Source organism: Gopherus flavomarginatus, chromosome 9, assembly GCF_025201925.1.
Source record: "Gopherus flavomarginatus isolate rGopFla2 chromosome 9, rGopFla2.mat.asm, whole genome shotgun sequence".
NCBI lineage: Eukaryota > Metazoa > Chordata > Testudines > Testudinidae > Gopherus > Gopherus flavomarginatus.
This window is the reverse complement of record NC_066625.1, coordinates 58919187-58942369: the sequence shown is the minus strand read 5'-3', so window position 1 is coordinate 58942369 and position 23183 is coordinate 58919187. Positions and strand designations below refer to the sequence as shown.

The 23183-nt window shown below is 39.1% G+C and overlaps 1 protein-coding gene across 1 annotated transcript in view; it reads left to right on the top strand.

Annotated features, from left to right (window-relative positions):
- The window catches only part of RAB8B (RAB8B, member RAS oncogene family), a 42654-nt gene that overhangs the window by 5893 nt on the left and 13578 nt on the right, over positions 1-23183 (top strand). The window contains exon 2 of the mRNA XM_050967112.1: positions 17584-17644. Within this exon, the coding sequence (XP_050823069.1) occupies positions 17584-17644 (61 nt within the window). The remainder of the gene's footprint in view (positions 1-17583; positions 17645-23183) is intronic.

Genomic DNA, 23183 nt, shown 5'->3' with positions numbered 1-23183 from the left:
ATTTAGAGTTAGAAAGCTTATTCTTTAGATTTCTCTGGGTTCCTTTCACTCTTTTGTATGACTGGATTTCCGTGAGAATAGTAGGTCATCTTTCTCCTGTTTAATAGTGATTACTGATTGCAAAATAACGTTTTACTGTTTATCCAAGGTATCATCAACATGTGGCAAAAAATCATCCAGAGTGTACTGTATCTGATGGTTAGAACCAATTGCCTCACTTTTTTCTTGGGCTTCATTCTTGAAAAACAGGGCCATCCAGAAAAAAATTAAGCATATGTATGGTGACTTGAGCTTATCAAATTAGTTTAATCCAAAGTGTACAAAACTATCCCCTTCTCCCTAGAATGAAACTTCAGCCCCTTTAATAGCCTTTAATAGAAACTATTTCAACACATTTTATTGTTAAATTATACCAGACTGAATACAAGTACAAGTTAGTGAGGCAGAGTTATGTAAAGAGAGAGTGAATTGTCATAGGCCAAAAAGAGGGAGTGTAGAAGCTTGAATGAAGAGGAAGATTTCAGTTGGGCTATTCTTGATGGCAGGAGCTATAGATGGAAAGTTCATTGCTGGTGAGATGGTGGAAACAGACAGTGATGGAAGAACAGGGAAATAATATTCAGGAGTGAGTTGGTGGCAAGAACTTGTCTTCTCTTTAAAATTAGGGTTTTTGAAATGAAGGAGACACTGACACTGAAACTGTCTGGAGAGGATGCTGTTTTGCATTAGTGGGCTATGTGTGCAGGAGTCCTGAGGAGTGGGACTTGAAGACTGGTCAAAGTGTGAGGAGATGAAGGCTTGCTTGGGAGAAACAAACAACATTACTGGGGTGGTAATAGGCAAATATGTGACAAGAGGAAGATTCAGAATGACGCTTCAGAGACAAATGTGAGGCCTGAGTCAGCAGGAAATTTTGGCATTGTATTATTTAGGAGACTTCTCTTTGTCAAGAGAAACAATCTTCTGTGTACATTGCAGGTGAATAAACATATTGAGATACATAGAGTATTTCACTTCAGCCTTGAATGTTCCACATTGTATATTAATCAGTACAGGGGACATCTTTGGTTGCAATCATTTTTTATTATTAAAATGACACTACTTTCCCTTTCTATGCTCTACAATAAGAGCAAATCAATGTTGAGTGAAATTGCTTGATTTGTATTAAAAATGATATTGCCGCTTTGTCTTTGCGTGTTACCTTGAAATAACATGACAGATGTCTAATTGTTTCATCCCCACTTTTAACTGGCAGATGGAGCTGTCTTGGTTATGTGTTGCCTGATTATTTGACCAACAGAGGAGCAGATTGAAGTAGTGTTGGTAGCCTGCTCTGAATAAACAATTCTTGTTTAAGAATAGATTAACACTTAATGAATTTAGGAACAAATGTGAAACTTGTAGTTTGTTAGCATATGCTATCAGGAAAGTATTGTAAAGCATTTTAAAAAAGTGATTACTATTATCTAGGTTCCTAACTGTCTTGTTCCTGTTTTAATAAGAGTTGAAAATTAACAATTCTGCAGTTTTGTCACTTTAAGCTGTCTTTTTAGTGGTGGTATTTTGTCTTGACCTGGCTTTCTTTTTTAAAAGTTGGCTAAGTTCATACTATGATTCACATAGTGAAGAACACATTCTGTAATTAAAGTGAGGTATTGCTTGATTTTAATCTTTGAGATTGCAGTACAAATTAATGTTATTTATGTAAACATCCAAAATCTCCCGCTGAAGCCTCCAAGGACAAACCGTCACTTAACTTTTATCTTCAAAACGTTTCAATGTTAGATGAGTTCTCACTTGGGGTAAATTGGGAGTAAAGCCATTATTTTTAAGAAGTTACATGAGTGTAAAGTTTGTGTGTGAATATAGAGTTGAGCCTCATTCATTTTAGCTTCTTGACTTTGTACTCAAAATCAAAAAACCCAAATCCTCACGTTGGAAGGAGTTCTTTCTTTTCCTTGGAGGATGTAGAAAGGGACTTTGAGGTCCTGGGGTGTGTGTATGTATTTATTTTTCCCTGGAGCTTTCTAACAGATAACCCTGTTGCATAATGGCCTATAGGAAGCTTTCATGAACAGCTGTCAAATTCTATACAATCAGATCTCAATTTAAAAAACAAAAACAAAAAAACCCTCTCATAGTTGTAAAGATGGCTCCTTTTGTTTCTCCCAAGTTGAAACAGCAGAATATAAAATGACTGTTGTTAGCATTTTGCCTGCTGATACACATTGAGCAACTAACAGAATATTAGGAACCATTAGGAAAGGATAAATAAGACAGAAAATATCATAATACATGCATTATGCATGCAGTTCTGGTCATCTTATCTCAAAATAGGTATATTAGAATTGGAAAAAATATAGAGAATGGTATCAGAAATGGTTAGGGGTATGGAACAGCTGCCATATGATGAGAGATTAAAAAGACAGGGACTATTTAGCTTAGAAAAGAGATGTCTGTAAAATCATGAATGTTGTGGAGAAAGTGAATAAGGAAGAGTTTTTTTTTTTTTTTTTTTTTTTTTTTTTTTTTTTTTTTTTTGTTACCCATCCACATAACACAGCAACCAGGGGTCACCGAATGAAATTAGTTGGTGGCAAGCTTAAAACAAACATTAGAAAGTACTCCTTCTCACAGTGCAGAGTCAACGTGTAGAGCTCATTGCCAGAGGATGTTGTGAAGGCTGAAAAGTATTACTGGGTTAAGAAATAATTAGATTGCATTCCTGACCCTCTTGGCTAATAGTCAATCTCATGCTTTGGGTGTTCCTAAATCTGACTGCTAAAAGCTGGGGCTGATTGACAGGGGATGGATGGATCTCTTTCCCTCTGAAGCATCTGGCACTGGCCACTGTTCTCACAAGATGAGAAACTAGGCTAGATGGACCATTGCTCTGACTCAGTATGACCATTCTTATGTTCTTAACAAGTGTTATTGGGAATCCATTGCTGTTGGCAACTTTGAAACTGATAAGAGTGAAGTCAGTTTCACTCTTTTGTGGCTTTGGCAAGTTCTGAGCGAGGTAAAGATGCAGGATTTGATATTAATTGGGGTTAGTACCCAAAAATGGAGGCCATAGGGGAGTGATAAAGTAGCAGATATGCCTTGCACGAACCTTTGCAAGAACTAAGTGTTTCCATTGGTGGTAGGGATTAGAAAATGTCTTCTTCCTGCCAAAAGGGGTTGGAAGGCTGTACAATTCTCACACTGATTAGCTGAAGGCTACAAAAGATAAGTGGTAAAACCCTGGCTCCATAACTTAACTTCCGTTGACTTCAATAAAGCAGGATTTCACCCATAGTCTCCAAGGTCAATCCTGATGTGATTCCCAACAGCTAGGTTGTATGGCTTCACTTTTTTACATGAGTGGTTTTATCTGTATACCCTAGTAGGACACTCTGAGCATAGGGCTAAGTTAAGATTTCCAGTAATATATTCAGCTCTTGGAGATGCAGTGAAAAATGGAGCTACTCCTTTAAAAGGCTGTTGGAGATAATCAAGTACTGTATTTAATTGTAATACATTTTCAAACAGGTTTATTCCTTTAAACTTCAAGAGATTTGGTGACATGGGTATCTTTGATCCAGACTTGCAGGCTTTCTTTGGGTTACAGTTGTCAGGTAAACTTATCAGCAGGACTTTAAGATCATTCACATTTTGTGAAGATAAACCAGAGCAATAGCTTGTTCAATGTGATACTGAAACATAAAAGGGATGAGGTTTCTTCTGAACATCTTCACATATTAGGATAAATGGACTCAAATCAGATATTAGGAATGGCAATATACGAAAACCTGCAGGAGAACCCTTCAATCTCCCTGGACACATAATAGCAGATTTTAAGGTGGCCATCCTGCAGCAAAAAAACTTCAGGACCAGACTTCAAAGAGAAACTGCTGAGCTTCAGTTCATCTGCAAATTTGACACCGTCAGCTCAGGATTAAACAAAGACTATGAATGGCTAGCCAACTACAGAAGCAGTTTCTCCTCTTGTTGTTCATACCTCAGCTGCTAGAAGAGGGCCCCATCCTCCCTGATTGAACTAACCTCGTTATCTCTAGCCTGATTCTTGCTTGCATATTTATACCTGCCTCTGGAAGTTTCCACTACATGCATCCGATGAAGTGGGTATTCAAAAGCTCGTGCTCCAATACGTCTGTTAGTCTATAAGGTGCCACAGGACTCTTTGCTGCTTTTACAGATCCAGACTAACATGGCTACCCCTCTGATACGTCACATATTAGCTGGCTCCAAGTTGTGGATGTCTTTTATCCTTTGGGAATAAGCTTTCGTGGGCTAAAACCCACTTCATCACATGCATGGAGTGGAAAATACAGTAGGCAGATATGAATACACAGCACATGAAAAGATGGGAGTTGCCTTACCAAGTGGGGGATCAGTGCTAATGAGCCAATTCAATTAAGGTGGAAGTGGCTTATTCTCAGCGGTTGACAAGAAGGAGTGAATACCAAGGGAGGAAAAATCACTTTTGTAGTGCTAATGAGGCCAGTGTAATCAAGGTATCTCATTTCAAACAGTTGACAAGAAGGGGTGAGTATCAGCAGAGGGAAATTAGTTTTTGTAGAGACCCATCCCCTCCCAGTCTTTATTCAGGCCTAATTTGATGGTGTCCAATTTGCAAGTTAATTCCAGTTCTGTAGTTTCTCGTTGGAGTCTGTTTCTGAAGTTCTTTTGTTGAAGAATTGCCACTTTTAAGTGTGTTGTTGAGTGTCCAGAGAGATTGAAGTGTTCTCCTACTGGTTTTTGAATGTTATAATTCCTAATGTCTGATTTGTGTCCATTTATTCTTTTGTGTAGAGCAGGGGTAGGCAACCTATGGCACGTGTGCCAAAGGTGGCACGTGAGCTGATTTTCAATGGCACTCTCATTGCCAGGGTCCTGACCACTAGTCCGAGAGGCTCTGCATTTTAATTTAATTTTAAATGAAGCTTCTTAAACGTTTTAAAAACCTCATTTACTTTGCATACAACAATAGTTTAGTTATATAGTATAGACTTATAGAAAGAGACCATCTAAAAATGTTAATGTATTATTGGCACATGAAACCTTAATTAGAGTGAATAAATGAGTACTTGGCACAGTACTTCTGAAAGATTGCTGACCCTTGGTGTAGAGACTTGTCTGGTTTGGCCAATGTACATGGCAGAGGGGCATTGCTGGCACATGATGGCATATATCCCAGTGGTAGATGTGCAAGTGAACGAGCCCCTGATGGTGTGACTGATGTGGTTAGGTCCTATGATGGTGTCCCTTGAATAGCTATGCAGACAGAATTGGCAGAGGATTTGTTGCAGGGATTGGTTCCTGGTTTTTGTTGTGTGGTGTATAGTTGTTGGTGAGTATTTGCTTCAGGTTGAGGGGCTGTCTGTAACAAATTTAACCATTTTGTTGTGCCACTTGTGGTGTTCTAGGATCACTTTAATATCACAAGTCTAATTACAATATATGATGAACTTTTGACCTCTTTTCAGGTAGCATTTTGTCTTCTGAGGTCCTAATTTTATTTGAGCCTTATTTAAAAGTCCTCATAAAAAGTCCTTGTCAGGAGTCTGTCAATATGATTTCTTATGACTGTATACGTTTTTGTATATTCCTTAGGCAAGAGCTTGACCTTTACAAATGTGGGATATAGAATAAGATTTTCATACCCTCAATTTGACATACTTTATAACCTCAGCTAAGTCTATAGATGGTTTGGATGGTTCTTCTCTTTATATTGCCCTCATCTACATGCTTCAGTGACTTATTTTAAAACTAAAACAAAAACCTAACAACTCAGAACCAGACATAGGCAGGATTGTTACTGTGAAACTAAAGTTCCCATGGAAATAGTCTCTAAACAATCCCCTGCAGTGTTTGCAAACTCTGTAACTTGGTAGGAGAATGAGATCCAGAAGTGAAATTAACTAGATAAAACTGAAACATTAAGCTGTCTTCATCCTCCCAACTAAGTAAAAAAAATATATAAATGTGGAAGAATTAATTTTAGATTGTAATAGTCAGAAACTGTGTGGGTAACATAGACAAAGAAAACAAGGAGTCCTTATGGCACCTTGGACTAACACATTCATTTGGGCATAAGCTTTCATGGGCTAGAACCCACTTCATCAGATGTATGAACTAAAAGATACGGGAGCAGGTATAAATACATGAAAGGATGTGGGTTGCTTTACCAAATGTTAAATCAGGAGCAGGTATAAATACATGAAAGGATGTGGGTTGCTTTACCAAATGTTAAATCAGTCTAATGAGATAAATCAATTAACAAAAACGCCTCTTTTTTTGCTGATACAGACTAACATGACTACCACTGAAACCATAGGCGAAGAAAACAGCTTTTCAAAATGACTTTTAGCCTGTGCTTTTTAAATGTCACTTTACTGCTGAGAGAGGAAGCAGAAGAGGGAATAGGAAGAGTGGACTGGACTTCCAAGCAGTTCTGTTACCAAAAGGTGCTTCGGAGCAGTTCTACTTAAGTACTTGCCTAAAAAATGTAAAACAAAGGCTAGTATCTCTGCAGTGATCCTGACTTCAGCTGACTAGAGGGAGGAGTCTCAAATTAACTGGTGACTTGGGGTCCAGTATATGCCATTCTGATGTAAGAGGCCAGTTCTTGTCAACCTCACTAAAGGATGTGGTTAAATCCTTGATTCAGAAAGCTTTAAAATTTCTCTGATGCAAAAGTAATTTTCTACAGAACTAATCTTCAAGGCCAGTGTCCTATGTTCAAGACCTAAAATTTCATGTTGCATGCCATCCTGCTTACGCAATGGGCTTTTCTCAGAGTGGAATCTTCATACATTTTATTGAGAGGTCACTTGCATGCATGATTATGTTTGAACAATACATTAACTGTTTGAAGCAAACTGGTTGACTTTGGAATGTCTTATGAAAATTGCATGTCACATTTGTAGGGACTACTCTAAATGATTAAGTTAGTGATGCCGTTTTAAAGGGTATTGAGCTAAAAACAATACACCCCAAACAAGCAATCACTTATTTGTTGCTAATGCTTTCTTAAATTATTACAACATAAACATTTCAGGCTGAGATGACTTCTCCAGTTGCTGTTTATTTACTCTGTTTTGCTCATGAAAATACAGTGAAAACAGATGAGCTGCTTTTTCCTTTTATAATGCACTAGCATAATGTTGCAGTACCTCAGTTGCAGACACTATGAGGAGTTGTTCAGAGGCCAGAAATCCTGTTTTTCATATGAAACTTCTATTCTGTACATGTTTGTTAAACCACCCTTACCCTAAAACATGTTTTTAAAAGTGTTGCTGAAGGGGGACAGTGAACTTTGACTCATGTCGAACAAAGTTACAATCAAATGAAAGTTCCTACTGCTATTGTGGCTTGCAATTTAAAAGCTGGACTCAGCTTGCTTTCAGTGTCTCAGATTTGGTGCAAAGGTCACTCCAAGGTATGGTGTGTGAGCTCTGCTTTCTGCCAAAAGACCTTTTTGGAGAGGTTTCCCTGGCTGTGCTTTTTGCTTGGGAAACTGAATTTGGTTCTGGATAGTCCTCTCCTGTTCCTCATAGTAAAACACTTGGTACATGCATTCCTTTTGGCAGTGGTCCTGACAAGATCACTGATGTAAATAAGAAGCTGAACCATGAGACAATCCACTGAACACTAGATTTGAGATCATGGTATTCTGACCTGTTTATGCTGTAGGTCACTGACATGTAGAAGACTAATAGTTTCCAAGTATACCTTAGGGGAAAATCATGGTTCTGTGCTGATGGTTATATACTTAACACAGAGAATGTCACTTCCCTTCACCGAAGATAGATTCTTTCCTCTTTCAAACGATAGTAGGATAGCTTCTCTTAGCCAAGGAGACAGGTGCTAGAGGAAGCTACGGCTAGCTTTACTCCATTGTAAGCATTGGTCTGATCTGGTTAATGAGTCTCAAGTGCTTCAGAGTAGGAAATCTTTTCATATTCTACATACATATACTTGCATTCTTTGTCATCTTATCTAAATTGGCCTTAACTATACCTATTTTATGTCTCCTCCTACTCCACCTTTAACCTTTTTCTCCATGAAGTGGAGGGTTTTATAGTATCTTGCAAGGTGAGATAAATGTGGCTGAATGGGAGGTAGGCTGCCCTCATGAAAAACTATTCCACTCAGGGGTTCAAGACACTGAACCATGGCCATGATCAGGGCTCTTGAAATATCAGCTTCATTAGGCCTCTATTGTGTTGGCTAGGTGGTAGCTGCTCCATCTACCATCATGTGGGAACCCAGAGTTTTTGTCCTGACTTTCTTGCTGCCCAAGCTCGAAGTAAGATGAAAGAGAGGGAGTGCCTAAAGTTGCTCTTGGCTGACTAGTGCTGGTTGTCATTTTAAAGAGCATTTTACTGAGTCCTCCAGAGTATGGAAGTAACAACTGTTCTTTTAAAACAAAACACAATGAAAAAAACCCACCAAAAACATGGGTCCCTAACTTTCAAAAGGCTGAATAACTGGTTGCATTTGTGTCTCAAATGTCTTGCAGATGTCTGGGAGTAAACCCAAATGTTAAAGTTCAAAATGATTAGACTTCGCTCTTTTTGCATTCAGCACTGTATGACGCTAAGATGTTGCAAGTGCACTCCACCCTCACTGTTATACTCTGACTATGCCTCCCATGCCACAACTTTCTTACATGCCACTTCATTACTCAAAGCCCATTAGGATCTAATATAAATGCAATTTTTGTGAGGTGACATCTTTTTTCTTATTTTATAGGCCCAGTATATCTTGTGTCCAATAATGAGGCAGAGTAAGATGTTCCCTAAAACTTTCCTTTTTAATACAACTTAGTTGATGCTTCTAAGAATGTATCAAAACTAGGGTAATATATATCTGCTTCAGAGAGTCTAAATTGGAGTAGGCATGTACTCTTTACCTACAGATTTCCCCTTAAGGGAATGAAGCAGGCATCCTTAACTCTTTAGAAATGGTGTGAGGAGTGCATGTAGCTAGTAATGAGTTCTTGAATATCTTGTTGTCCAGAGAGCAACACAACTGGCTGTCTGGTGCTTGGAATCTGATTGGAAGGTATTAGAACTTTCCACTGTCTCCCAAAAGACTCGTGTGTATAATCGTGCAGATACATCTGCACATGATTAGTACTCCTGCACTGAGCAAGGCATGTAAATTAGAATCTGCTTAAGGTTTAGCATGCTTACTTGCAACTCTTCAAAGTATAATTAAAAGCAAATGTCGCTGGCAGCAGTATGTTCTGAGATTCATGCTTTAGTAATATCTTGGAGTGTGCTATAGTCTTGCAGAATTCAAATCTGCCCACGTAAGAATCAGCAAAAAATATTAACTATATTGTGAACATACTTTGACTTTCAGGAGAATCTAAACTATCACTAGTGTTACTGCTGAATAGCACTGATTTATGTGCACATCTATCAATTGCTTGCTGTCACCAAAAGGCAGAACCTGTAATGAGCATATATCTTAGAAGTACTTTTTCATCAGGAATTCTACAACAATATTTTTGTCTCCAATCTATTGTGAGCTTAAAAGTGAGGGGTGGAAAGAGAGAACATAATTGATTATCTTTGAACAGCTGACTTAGCAAAATCCACGAACTGGTTTCTATCACGGCCACTGTAGTAGGTTGATAGACCCTCAGTAGCCTTCTTCCCAGCTAATTTCCTTAGAGGTCTAGATTGGTAGATTTATAGTGTTCACATGCTCAAGTAGTGGCTGACCATTTTTAAATAAATAAATAAAACCTAAATAGGTTAGGCTGGATAGCTTTTTGCTTCTCCTTAAAGTAGGCCAAAGCTTAGATCTACCTTTAAAAGTTGTTTAATTTTACATTGCCAGTATTGTACTACAAGTGGTAGAGTTCTTCAGCTGTAACTTGATGCCATACAAAAGCTGAGGGTAGAACCCTTCAGGGTGCTGTGTTTGTGTTTGTGCATGTACCTTTTCTCATACTGTACTCTGGTTCTGAGCAGGCCCATACAACAAGCTAACAATCTTGCTCTCCTGAAAAGCACTAAGACACTTTTGTAAATTTCACTCTGGCTGCTTACAGGAGCCGAAGGAACACAAGACAGCTATGCTAGTTGCAGCATGCCTCCGCCCCCCATCACTGCCCGCCCCCCAGTAAAAATATGCTGAGTTCAAGTGCAAATACATGAAACTTAAAATTAAGTGAAAACTTCCAATGTTGAATGGAAATGGAACTCTCTAGAGCCCAAATTCTGTCTGAAGCCTTCATTTATACCTTATACAAATAAGATGGGACTCTTTTTGGCAAGGATGCAAGTCAGGAGCTAAGTCTCAAACTCTCAGTGGCCCGTGAGCCTCCCCAATGTGGTCCGCGGGGCTCCAGCACTTTTGGGGCCGGGTCTTTCTCTTGGCCCCACCTGCTGCTCCCAGGTGCTCCCCCTCAGGGGCCCCGGCAGCGCAGGGGAGCTGAGTGGCATGTGCCAGCCCCTCCCTGCAGCCAAGGGGCAGGGCTGTGCCTCCATGTGCTGCCCCTGCCCTGAGCGCCCCTGCGGCTAATGGGACATTGCCGGGGCGGTGCCTGAGGGCAGAAATGCGCGGAGGCCACCTGGCCTGCCCCGCCTTGGAGCCCCAGGTAAGGGTCATACCTCCAACCCCCTTCCAGAGCCCGCACTTCCTCCCCACATACCCCCTCCTGCCCCCTAACTCCATCCCAGAGCCTGCACCCCCTTCCCATGCACACCTCCAGCCCCCAAACTCCGTCCCAGAGCCCAACCTCTCACTCTTTCTGCACCCAAACTCCCTCCCAGAGCCTGCACCCCGATCCTCTACCCCAGACCTCCTCCCCCACCCAAACTCCATCCCAGAGCCTTAGGCAGGTGAAGGATGGAGGTTTTTTTTGGGGGAGGGGGAGGGCGGGTTCTGGGTGGCATGAATAACATTGGCTCTCTGGGAGGATTTGAGGACTGGCACTGGCCCTAAGGTAAATTGAGTTTGAGACCCCTGATCTAAATGATAAGGAAATCTTGTATGTTCAGGAGCTTGTACAGCTTTTTAAAAAAATCACTCAAGGCTTGCTGCCTTCCAGTCAAACAGCAGTGGATATTTCTCCTCTTGTTAATGGTTCTGATTTCCTGTTTCAGTAAGTCTTACAAACTTACTGGTGTAGGTATCCCTTGTTTGCTGTTACTGGAGTTTCTCCTCTCTGTTGTGTTCCTCTGGGTGGCCCAAAAGTGACTGCTTGTCCTGTTTATTAACAAGAGACAGCAAGCCTGGTCTTCCTCTGCCTTCTCAACCCTGTCCTAAAAAACCAAAACACACACTTGAGGGCAAGGCTATACAAAGTACCAGAGACCCCTTAGAGGTGAAACAGTGTTAACTTGGAGGCTGCTGTGTGGACTTAGATCATAGTGCTGTCACATCCCTTAAAGGGGAAGGCAGCTTTCTATTGTAATTTCCCATTTATTGCAGCCCGTATTCTCTGGTAGTAGACAGTAGAGCATTGCTGCCCTTCATACTGGGGAAACTCCCACTGAAGAATCCTCTTGATAGAGACTATAGACCAGAAAAATCCATTGACATTTTCAGAAAAATAAGGAGAGAATGGTCTGAGATAAGAATCCTAATCGAATTGTCAAACTGCCTATTTAAAAGGCCGGGATTGCATTTATATGTACATACCATGCACAAAGATCTAATGGCTTTTACTTGGAGAAGCAATGATATGAAGTCCATAACCAACTTCTAATGTTAGCTGTGCATGGGATGTTAATTCAGCACTAAACCTACACATGGTTAATCTGTGGAAATCCCAGAGGGAAGTTCTTAACTGAGTTTCTAGCCTAGCCATGATGGCCATCCTAAATGTTCCATGATACACCTATTATGTAACAGCATATATTGAGTTACACTAGCTACTTGACTGGAACTGCTGTTGCTGCAGCTGGAGTTCACAGGAGCATCCCATAAAAGCTGTACCCAGAGGCACTAGCAGTTCATGGCAAACAGCTAATAACAAGACTTAATAGATATTTAACCTAACTTCCCTTCCCTTTCCACTACAGTGGCTGTGTGTATTTATGCAGTTGAGGTCCTCACCCCAGAACAAATAAAATGCCATCCTCACGTATGCTGTAGTTCAGATATGCTATTGGTTGTCACTGTTGAAGGCTTTTATTTCTGTCAAACGAAGGATGCTTTTTCATAGTTCTTTCTGACCAGGTAGCTTAGAAATAGCTATTTACTGAGCGGTAAGTATGTCATATTCCGCCATTTACAATTTTGCTGTATACTAGGATTCTGAGCAAGCACTGTGCGGTAGTTGAGCCTTCAGTATTTAATCAGTAAATCAAAAACTGGTTCCTCACTACTTCCATGCAGATGGTTGGCAGTTACACAGACACTTGTTTCTGCTACATCAACTTGCCAAGAAGTAAGTATTGGCTCTTTAAATATCTAACACATTATGTGCTAGGAGTTTACTGGGCGTGTATCCCACTGCTAGAAATGGGAAGCATTGTGACTATTTACACTATGTAGAGTGTAGGTCAGCATACACCATGACAGATGGGTGCAGTTTCCCTGCATCACTGAAGGTTCCATTTCCTGACAATACTGACTTCCCATAAAGACTGTACCAAGTAGTAAATGCGTGATTACGAAATGTGAATACTCTGTAGATTTGTTGAAATAGGAAACTAAGGATTAAATCAGCTTGAGTAAAGAGCAGACTGAAAACTGATGTGGCATTTTCACAGGATATGTTCCAGCTGCTGTGATGCTGATGGTGAACTATATGAAATATTAGCATGAGCTACTAGATCATTAGCTTTGATCCACACAAATGTAAAACTCCAAATGTTGCATGTTGCTCCCCTGTGACTTTTCTGGAGGGAGTGTGTGAACTTCTTCAAAAAGAAAAATCAGATTACTTGAATTCTGGGCTCCTGCAGTTCCTCTTGCTGCGTGCAGATCTAAGGCAGGTGCTAACCTAGAAAAGGTTTGCCGGCTGTACCAGCAAACCTTGCTAGGGTAGCTGCAGCATAAACTGATTCCCTGAGTGAAATAAGCTATACTGGCACAAGCACTTTTATGCTGGGGTAATAGCTGCACCTTAATTAGGGCTTTTGTTGCTATAAAAATAATTATTGTACTAAGTGTATAGTGTAGACCTGGTCTACTGTACTTGGAGTGTGTCAACAGTATCAGGTCGAAACAGGAGTTCGCCCTTTGTCATTTAAGGGGTTACATTCTCTCAGTCATGGGATTTGACTAGCACTTCAGAGTTATCTTTCATGTAATAGTAATGACAAATTATTACAAAGCCTTCTCCACTCCAATTAACTTATTGAATAGAAAGAGTTGGATTGAGGCTGGCTGTCTTTGTTTCACTGCCTTTCCCCCGTTAAGAGCGTTACACAACTTCTTTAAAGATAAACTGCAAAGGAAAAAGAATTGTACCCCCTTGTTTCACTTTGATAGAGTTAGAAGGCCTGAAAGGCTTCTTCGGTATGGCAGTTGGGGGTTTTAACTGTAAAAATATTTTTCCTTTCCCTCTGTTTTTGATAGATCTTCCTTGAAAGACCTCAACTTGAGGGAAGCTTTCCCAATTAATAATCGAAGCAGTGGAGGAGTTTGGTTTTTAACAAACTTTTCTGTTAACGGTTTGTTGGGTATTATAGCTAAATAGGTGCTCAAGTATTATACCAGCATTGGTGAGAAGTTGTATGCTAACTATCAATATGCAATCAATTGTATACTATCAGTTGAAATCCTTAGCTGGCTAAAGTGCCCTAGAGTAACTGATTTGATTACTCCCTTTTTTGTCTATGTCTGAGGTTTTGATAGTTTTAGGCTTGTATCTACATCTTTCTAATATGGCTTGCCAGACAGGTCATGTGACCATCCCAACTTATTCATGTTCCAAAACCTAAAGAGAACCTATAGATATTGTGGTATCTACTAGAGGGCAAGACCTTCTACAGGGCTCCCTAAGCTCCGCGTCCACCATGTCAGCGAGGCTCTCATAGTCATGTTCTCTCCAATGTGCCTAGGTCAATTCCATCCACATCATTGTGTTTGAAAGATGCAGAGTGGAAATATATCTGTGATTCAGCTTGATGCTATCAAAGTCAGCCAGGCCCCCAAATCTTGTATAATTCCCCCAAAGGAAGGAAAGGGATGTTACCACATTACCTGAAACCTCTAGCTGAACTTAGGCCCAGTGGATCAAGATATCTACTCTTTTAATCCCCTACTTGGGGTAAATATGATGGCATGGAATCGCAAAGTAATATCAGTCCTTGCTCTTCTCTGCTCCAAATCTGAAAGGCTTGTCCAGAGGTGTTGGATTTTTCTTCTAGTTAAGTTTTGGCTGGCCTGTGTGGCAGGAAGCTTATTATTCCTGCAATAAATACCCTGTTCTACTGGAAAAGTTGATGTGCCTAGCTCTGAGGGAGTTCTTCATCTGCCAGTCTCAAAGCACTTTCCAAAGATCATTAACCCTATTTGACAGAAGGAGAAAAACAGGCCTGAAGGTGAAGACTTGCCCAAGATCACCCAGCAGAGCAGTGACATGTATATAGCCAAACATGTTTTTCTTCAAGGCTATGTAACACTACATATTGTGTTTTAGAGCTGAAGCAGTTATGTGCCCCCTTTCAGTTGCAGCATTGCTTTGTTTATCTATGGTTACAGTTTTAAAAAAAGTGTACGGAATCTTCCAAAGAGGTTTTTTTTATTTCCAGTGGATGGAAACCTGTGTGTGTAAATCTGCTATGTTACTGAAATGAAAATGGCTTTTTAAGCGTTGGTATGTCAGCCTATGAAATGTTGTTAGAGCCTCAGCTATGTTACACCATAACCTGTCTTCAGTAACCAAAGTGCTGCACATGCTTAGCCATGCAGTGTATACAGCAGGAAGTGGTAGCACATGTCACTAGATTGATGCTGAATGGGTGCAGCTCACCGCTTCCTGTTACTGTAGTGAAGAACAAAGGAAATGTCAGTGTCTAGTTCACTTTACCCTCTCAGAATGCTGCAGTCACTTATTGGACTTTTTTTTTTGCACTTTTCATTGTAACTGTGAGGCTCATGGTTTTTCTCACTACCTGTTGTTCCTTGTTTTTAGATTAACATTTTTCACTTTCAGTGCAGATACATTTAACGTGGTCTTTTTGGATTCTGTGGTGCTGTTTTGTGCCAAGAAATCCTGAGTTTTAGAGTAGGTCAGATTATGGTTGTATAAATCTTTTCGTATTCGTAGTATATGGGGGGGGGGGGGGGAAATACTAACCATAAGAGAATATCCAATGTTCACCAGAGTGGATTAGGGCACACAGTGTGCTTGGTTTGAGTGTGTAACATATGCCGTTCCTCAGGAACCCTGCCCCTTCTGGGGCTTTATTTGAAACATCTTAAACTCAGCTCTTGTTGGTGTGATGTTTTTTCTTGTGCATTGTGAACTAATGATTTTAAACCACACTAGTTTCAGAACCTCTTTTTTTTTTTTTTTTTTTTCTTTGCATGACCATTGTTATAATTAGCATTAAAACTTCAGGCCTAGAGATGATGAATAAGGAACTCTTAAAACCCTCTGACTTAAATTGCTATTTTCCATAATATTCTTTTTTTTAGAAGAGAAGTGGATATTGCATTTGTGTGTTCAGTTTTAGTAAAACATTTAATTTTAAATTCCAGCATCTGTGAAGGGCTTTGCAATGGCATTCAGAATGTTTCCAAATGTAGAAACATTTGAATTTAAGATCTATTCATATTTTTAACATGGGTTTTTTTTTTTCTCTCCCCTATTGCTGTAAACACACACCTCTCCAATAAACAAGAGGCTCTGATTATAGAAACTAACAAGGTGCATGGGACACACTGCTATCAAATGTTAAGTGAAAATATATATCTTTTCTAATGTCAGTTATAGTAGTCTTGGGTGTAACTTGTAAGGACATGAAAATCAGTAACGGGAGTGCCCCACTAAATTGACATAAAAGTGAAGTTCATGAACTTCACTAACTTTTTGAAACTTGTTAATGAATCATGAATAACTAAAAAAAAATCTGGAGCTGACTATAAATAGTCATTACATTAAGTTAAAACAGTGTTATCAGTAAAAGTTCATACAGTATCAAAATATTAATGTGATGTTTGTAGTGACAACATACATTCTTACAAACTAGTGTTGCTTTAAATTTCATATCCTCACTTCATTGCACCTGATATTGAACAGCTAAAATTTGGTGGCATCTTCACTAAATCAAAATTGTTTCTACCTCTTGAGTGTGTAAGTCAAAGTTCAAGTGATTCATGCATTTGTATATTGATGTGTCCTCTTCAAACTCAATTGCAATATAAAAAATCCTGTCACTTCCTGTTTTTAGCTGTATATAAGCCGTTGATGCTAGAAACAGAATTTTCTTCACTAAATGTAGTTGTCCATTAAATGTCTATTGTCAAATGTATATTAGAGGAAAATCCATGTGGATCATAGACCATGATTAAATGTTGGTAACTTATTTATGAAAACGGGCCATGATTTTCAAAATGGATTGGTAATCTAGGGACTGTAGCAGATTTAAAAGGGTTCTGACTTACAAATGATGGGTGCTTGGTGCAATCAGAAAAATCAAGCTATCAAGTTGGACATCCAAAAACCAAGATGCCCAAATCACTAATCAGTTTGGAAATCATGGTCTTAACGCCTAGATCTGTTGTTTTCATGATTATATTCTCAAACTCTAATTAGGTGATCTTGAAAATTCTACCCATAAGTTATATAGGAGTTACTACCAGTTTTAGTCAGTGTATGAAACTTATTTTATTTTTGTAACTACAGAACTAACATGTAACATTTCCTTATGACATTTGTGAGGTTATGACTTGTTAGAAAACAAGACGGGGGGTAAAATTTTGAAAAGTGAGCCTTGAGTGCTTTTATATAGAGTGTGTGTGTGTGTGTGTATAATATAACGTGTATGAGTATATAATCCATGAAATGTATATAATGTACAAATATCCATGATCTATTGCAGTAGGTCTCATTTATGGACCAGCCTATATATCTGGTCTGCAGATAAGAGTAACACTTTCCTTTGTTTGGCTATGAAGTCCCTTTCCCCTATATTGCAGCTTCTAATTTGCAAGTTTGGGCTTATTTCATTCTGAAGTTGCCACTAATATTAGAAGGCCAGTTTGAGGTACTGTAAGGCCTAATTTTTCAGCAGTGTTGAGCACCCAGGACTCCCATGGTCTTTGGTTAACTTCAGAGTAGTCAGAACTTCTGACAGTGGGCCTTTCTTAATTGGGCCCCCAAAGTTAGTGACTACTACTTATTTATACTGTAGGACCAAAGCTTTCAGAAGGGTCTTGGGGTGAGATCTTGAACTGGTGTAAACTAGCATATCACCATTAACTTCAGTGTCTGGTTTTCTGTACCAATTCAGCAGAGTAATCTTGAGAGCAACAGGTTCAGACTCTTTACTGCTTGCCTACCATGATCTGTACTTTATTTCAGAGCAATCAATAGCAAATTGAATATTTTATTTCCTTTTGTCATTAAACTTAATATATGTTTCTCTTTGCCAGGAATTGATTTTAAAATCAGAACAATAGAACTAGATGGAAAGAAAATTAAGCTACAAATATGGTAAGTATTGCAATAAAATTAATGAATAAAATTAAATAAAATAAGTTTTCTGTCAGGCTAAATTACTCATGGGCGGTACAGTGTGATAGTGATGGAGAAGCTGTAAAACTGTTGGTAAACTCTGGCATGATAGCTATCTGCCACCTTGTTCTTGGAGCAAAGGTTCTCATAGCATTTGTGCATGTGCGAACACATTGAGTCAGTTGTCTTTAGTTATGATGACTGCTCCTGATAAAAAAGGAAGTTTGTTAAAACTGCATTTAAAGGGTTTTGCTACTCCAGAGGCAAGAGATCCTAACTGCATCATCGTAGACTAAGTAGTGAGAGCTGCTAGTTTGTTTGTTTTTGGTTTTTTTGATCTAATTTGTTGGATGGATGTTTAATGTATTGGTGCCTGGAGTCAGACTGCATAATGGGAAATGAGGATTGTCAAAAGTTCTTGGGTTGTGGGGGAAGGAAGGACTGGTGTCCACCATTGTTGGTCTCTTGCCATCACTGGGAATTGTCAGATGAGTGCAGGCCAACTTCTAACAGATGATCCCTGCTAAATGTTACACAGTTTTTCGCACTTAAAATAGCAGGTGCTTGCTGATATATTTTAAGGGGGGCAAGGCTGGAATGAGCCCTTTCTGACACTTGGTTTAACACACTGATACTCAGACTGAGGCTTATGAACCGCAAGTGGCTTTTTTCCTGTAGCTCTTTGCAGCACATGATATTAAAACACTGTGACTTTAATTATTAACCAGTCAGGATGCTTTAACTATGTTCTTAACTTAATGCAAGATGATAATGTAATTAGTTAACTTGTTTTCTGTGAGAATAATATATATAGTATTATAGAAAATGAAACCGTGAATTTACACTACTGTGTCTCTTGGGTAATGTTGATGGCTAATTTGGCTCCTGAAACGCTGATTTCTGAGGGTCTCTGGTTTAACATTTGCATGTAATCAAAAATCATAATAACTAAATAGCTAAACCTTCTTTTATCTGTTGGTGTCCAGCTGTTATCTATATCCATACAATGTAGAGAAATCAGCCAGCAAACTTCCAGACATCTGGGATTTAGCTGTCTGTGGATGTAATTGGCATTCATAAACTTCCTGATCTCACTAGTGAGATCTGGTCTTATCCTCGGATGGCCAGGTTCTTTGAAACAGCATCCAAGATACTTTACTGACTGCTATCCTATGGTGGTTGGTCCTAATACTTAATTGTGCATGAAATTGTCCTATCCTATATTTGTTTTTAAAAACTTTTTGGGGCACACGTTTTTGTTTAATACGGGGCTAAAATGTATAAAACCTGCCTCAGAAGAATTGCTTACACTTGTTACTGTAAGCAGGGCCATGCAGTACTGAGTTTCAGTTGACTGATGCTATGTCGGTTTCTTAACTGAAAATTTGATTTCTCCTTTTACTATTTCCCAGAGTGGATTTGATTTAAATCGCTAGTCAGGAAGACTTGATTTAATCATGGATTTCTACATAAAAGTGCGTTCTTGCTAATACATATTCTTCACAACTTGGAGATGTAGGTTTCATTTTTAGAAGGTACACACGATACTTTTTTTAAGTGATTTATTTTGAACACTTTTCAGATTAGTTTTACAGCTATATCAGAAAATGAATGAATGGTTATTTCATTTGCTAAACGCAATTGAAGCAGATATTTATGAAGTCATTGCGAGGCAAACTATCTCCAATTGAACAGGCTAATCATTAATAATTAGAGGCTTTTCTTGCCATGCTTTATTAGGAGGAGAACATCACCAGTCAGACATGTAAATTGTTTTATTTAACTAAAACATCGTTATGTATTCTAGATTTTTTTCAACAGCAAACATACAATTTTAACAAAACAGGCATATGAATTTTTGAATTTAGTAAACATTCAAGTTTTTTTTAAAATGAGGGGTTTTTTGTTAATTGTTTTTAACTAAAATAGTTAAATGATTTTTTTTTTTAAACAAAAATTAAATCAACTGTGACAGCCAGGTCAACATGAGAAACTTAAAATATTGGCTTCTACAGCTAACTCAGTCGTCTTCACCTTCATTTTCCTGTTTGTTCATAACCTGGAAAAGAAAAGCAGGCTTTCCTGCTTTTTCAGGTCCTATAGGATTTCTCAATTTGGAATGAATTAGTCTAAAAGAAGAAAATATTCTTTCTACACTGGCAGAAGTTGCTGCTGTTAAAAGTGAGATTGTCACTTCAACCGTCTTTGAATCCAAGTACTTAAGTGACTTCCACGAGTTTACTGATGTGACTTTTTCTTTTAAACATCATCAGCAAACATATATTTCTTGAATGGTTCACCCTTAGCTCAGAAGTTTATTGTAGTTGGCATTATGGAAGGATGATTGCTGGATGTTCATGTCATAGCCAACTCCTCTTCTTCAGCTTTTTAAGGTTTGACCCTGGTACCGAGTATTGAGAATATCTGCAAGAAAATGAACTTCACTACAAAAGTTTTTTCTCCTAACTAATTAGCCTGTTAGAGTTGGTAGGACAACTCCCACCTTTTCATGTTCTCTGTATGTGTGTGTATATATAGCTCCTGTGACAAGATGGCCAATGTAGTATGGTGGGTCCTGCACTTTTCTTGGTGGAAGGCGAAGATGCCCCCCTGCTCTTGGGGCACCGAGGGCCCCACTAGTGGCCCGGGAAGGTGGTAAAGAAGGGAAGCGGGTGACAGGTCTGGGTTTGCTCCTTACTCTGAGCCACAGCCCCTCTCAACCCCTACGGGTTCTTACCCTCTTCCCCTTTGGGTGGGGTACTTTTGGTTCTTAAACACTGAAGGAGGGAATCTCCCTTACTCCAGTTTTCTGATCTTCCAAGTCTTACAGCACACCTCGAAGCTCCAGTCCTCTCTCCTTCCCCCTTCTCCCCAACTGCCTGAAGCAGGGGGTTTTATTGAGTTGCTAACAGGGCCTGAATTGACTACAGGTGCTCCGATTAACCTGTAGCAACCCTCCCTAGTCTACAGGGAACCATGCCTTAATTAGCCTAGGGCTTATATACTTCCCCTCTACCATTCTCTAACTACTCCCTGGCCCTCCTGTATCACACTCCTTCACTATATGTTCCATTCTATGCATCTGATGAAGTGGGCTGTAGCCCATGAAAGCTTATGCTCAAATAAATTTGGTAGTCTCTAAGGTGCCATAAGTATTCCTGTTCTTTTCGCAGATACAGACTAACATGGCTGCTACTCTGAAAGTTGGAGATAGCGCATGTCCCATTCATTATTTTAATGTTTGTAATTTAACTCTTGTCATTGCATATTTCTCTTTTTAAGATCTTACTCAGTTCCTTGCAAATTTCAACAGCATCAGCAATAAAACAGCTATTTCCCTGTGTTTTGGTCAAGGCTATAGAAATAGGCTTCAAAGTACTCGGCATGTGTTCAACATTTCTCTTAAGCCCAATGTTGAGAACTTTGGCTGTGACGGTGCCATTTATTTTTTTCACGATTTTGTTCGCGCACTGTCATCATATTAGACCAGTTCTTGATATAGTGCTCAAAACAGCCCACTATTGAGTTCTATCGTATGCCTTGTGGGAGAGTTAACTTGGTTCCTCCCACTTTTTTCAGAGCAGCTGCTGCAAAGTGGTTGTTACAGAAGCATTTTGCAATTTCAACAGCATTGGCCTTTTATTTCTGGAACACTCAAGTCTTTGGCTAGGAGATGCATCAAATGAGCACTGCAACCGTATGTTATTAGCTTGGAACTCTCTTCTAAATAATTCCTTATCTGGGAAACTTTGCAGCATTATCTGTGACCAAGCTGCATACTAGACACTTGATTTTTTTTTTTTTCCAGTTTGTTATAGCTTTTACTGCTGCTACTTGTAAGTATTCTGCTGTGTGTGCATTTCCTGATGTATCGATTGATTCTGTAAGGAAACCATTCCCTTCTTCTGTTATTACACAAGCACATACAACACGATCATTGTGGACATTGCTCCACCCATCAAGACTCAGGTTAACAATTTCACCCTCTAGATCTTTTGCACACTGCTCAATTTCTCTTTCATATGCTTTATCCAGCAATTTGCCTACGACATCTGCTCTGTTGGGTGGACTGTATCCTGATCTTTATGACTGAACCATGTTAATGAAGTGTGGGTTCTCAGTCATACGGAAAGGAGAGTTTGTTGCATAAACAAACCAGGCCATTTTTCATCAATTACCTCTTTTTGTAATCTGTTGGTTCTCATCACAAACTTATTTATGGTTTGTTTCTGGATGATGGAGAGTTTTTTTTTTTGCTACAGGTGATATACTGTGGCTATGTGACATTCAAGATGTGACTGAAACACTATCATTGGCAGATAACTCTGAAACTATAGAAAATGATGGTGATCTTGAAGGTGGATAGTTTTCAGAATCCTGTATGTTGAGGATGGATTTTCCTAAACAAAATAAGTCAATGCAGTTATTTAATTATTACCATATTGCTCATTTAGTATTACTTACTCATTGCATTCACTGGCACTCAGTACTGCTTTAAAGGTGAAATTGTAAAAGGAAGATCTGCCTATTTCAACTACTTATTTTTTATCATAACTGCATCTAAAATGTTAGTACCATAGAGTAACAACTATATTTTTTTGCTCAAACATGAGAATTCAAGGATCGTACAGAAGGAAGACAAGCAGCCCTAAGAAAAGTATGAAATAAAAAAAATTACCAACCTGAAGATCCTGCACGTTCAGACATGTTCTTTTCATCATCAACACAGCTTCCTCCTGAGAAGGAACACTTCTCATGATGTTGTTTCATTCGGGCGACTGGCCTTGCATTTCTTTGTTGCACTGTTTGCATTTTGCACACATGCCTGTCTTACCCACAGGTAGAGGAACTTCATTTAAAATATTCCCAAACTGGATCTCTTTTACGGATTGCTGCAATTACACTGGTCTACAATTTTTGAGAAGTCATCTGCTTCAGAGATAAAATGTGATATTTATTATGGATTTTGATGTGCTGAATTCAAATATGACAATTAAAACAACTGGCTACTGTTTCTAAGATATTTAAGTTTTTACATTTTATGTCTATGAATATTGTGTAGATAGTAGAGTTTTAATCATAAATTGTAAGCCTAGGTCTTTTCATGTTGTTATGGTTGCTTTACATGATAACATTTCACCTGTCCTGTTTATGTAACACTTTAAAAATCAGCAAAAGGGTTTATATAAATAAAATTTATTATGAAACAAAAGGCAAAAAACTATTATGTACATAGTTTAGTCCTATTCAGTGTCTACTCGGCGCTTCTTGGCTCGTCTCTTGTATTCATTAAATGGAGCATCTCTTGTCACTGTCCAGCAATAGTCTGCAAGCATCGATGGGCTCCATTTGTTCTGATAGCCTGCCAGGAGATTCCACTGCTGTAGTCTGGAGCCCAACAGCTCTGCCTTACTCTTGGGTAGTTCCAAATCCCTGACAAGGTCATTCAGTTCACCTTGTGTTATGAGGTGTGGTTCAGAGGAGGAGGATGGGAGAAAATGTGGGTCCTGTGACATTG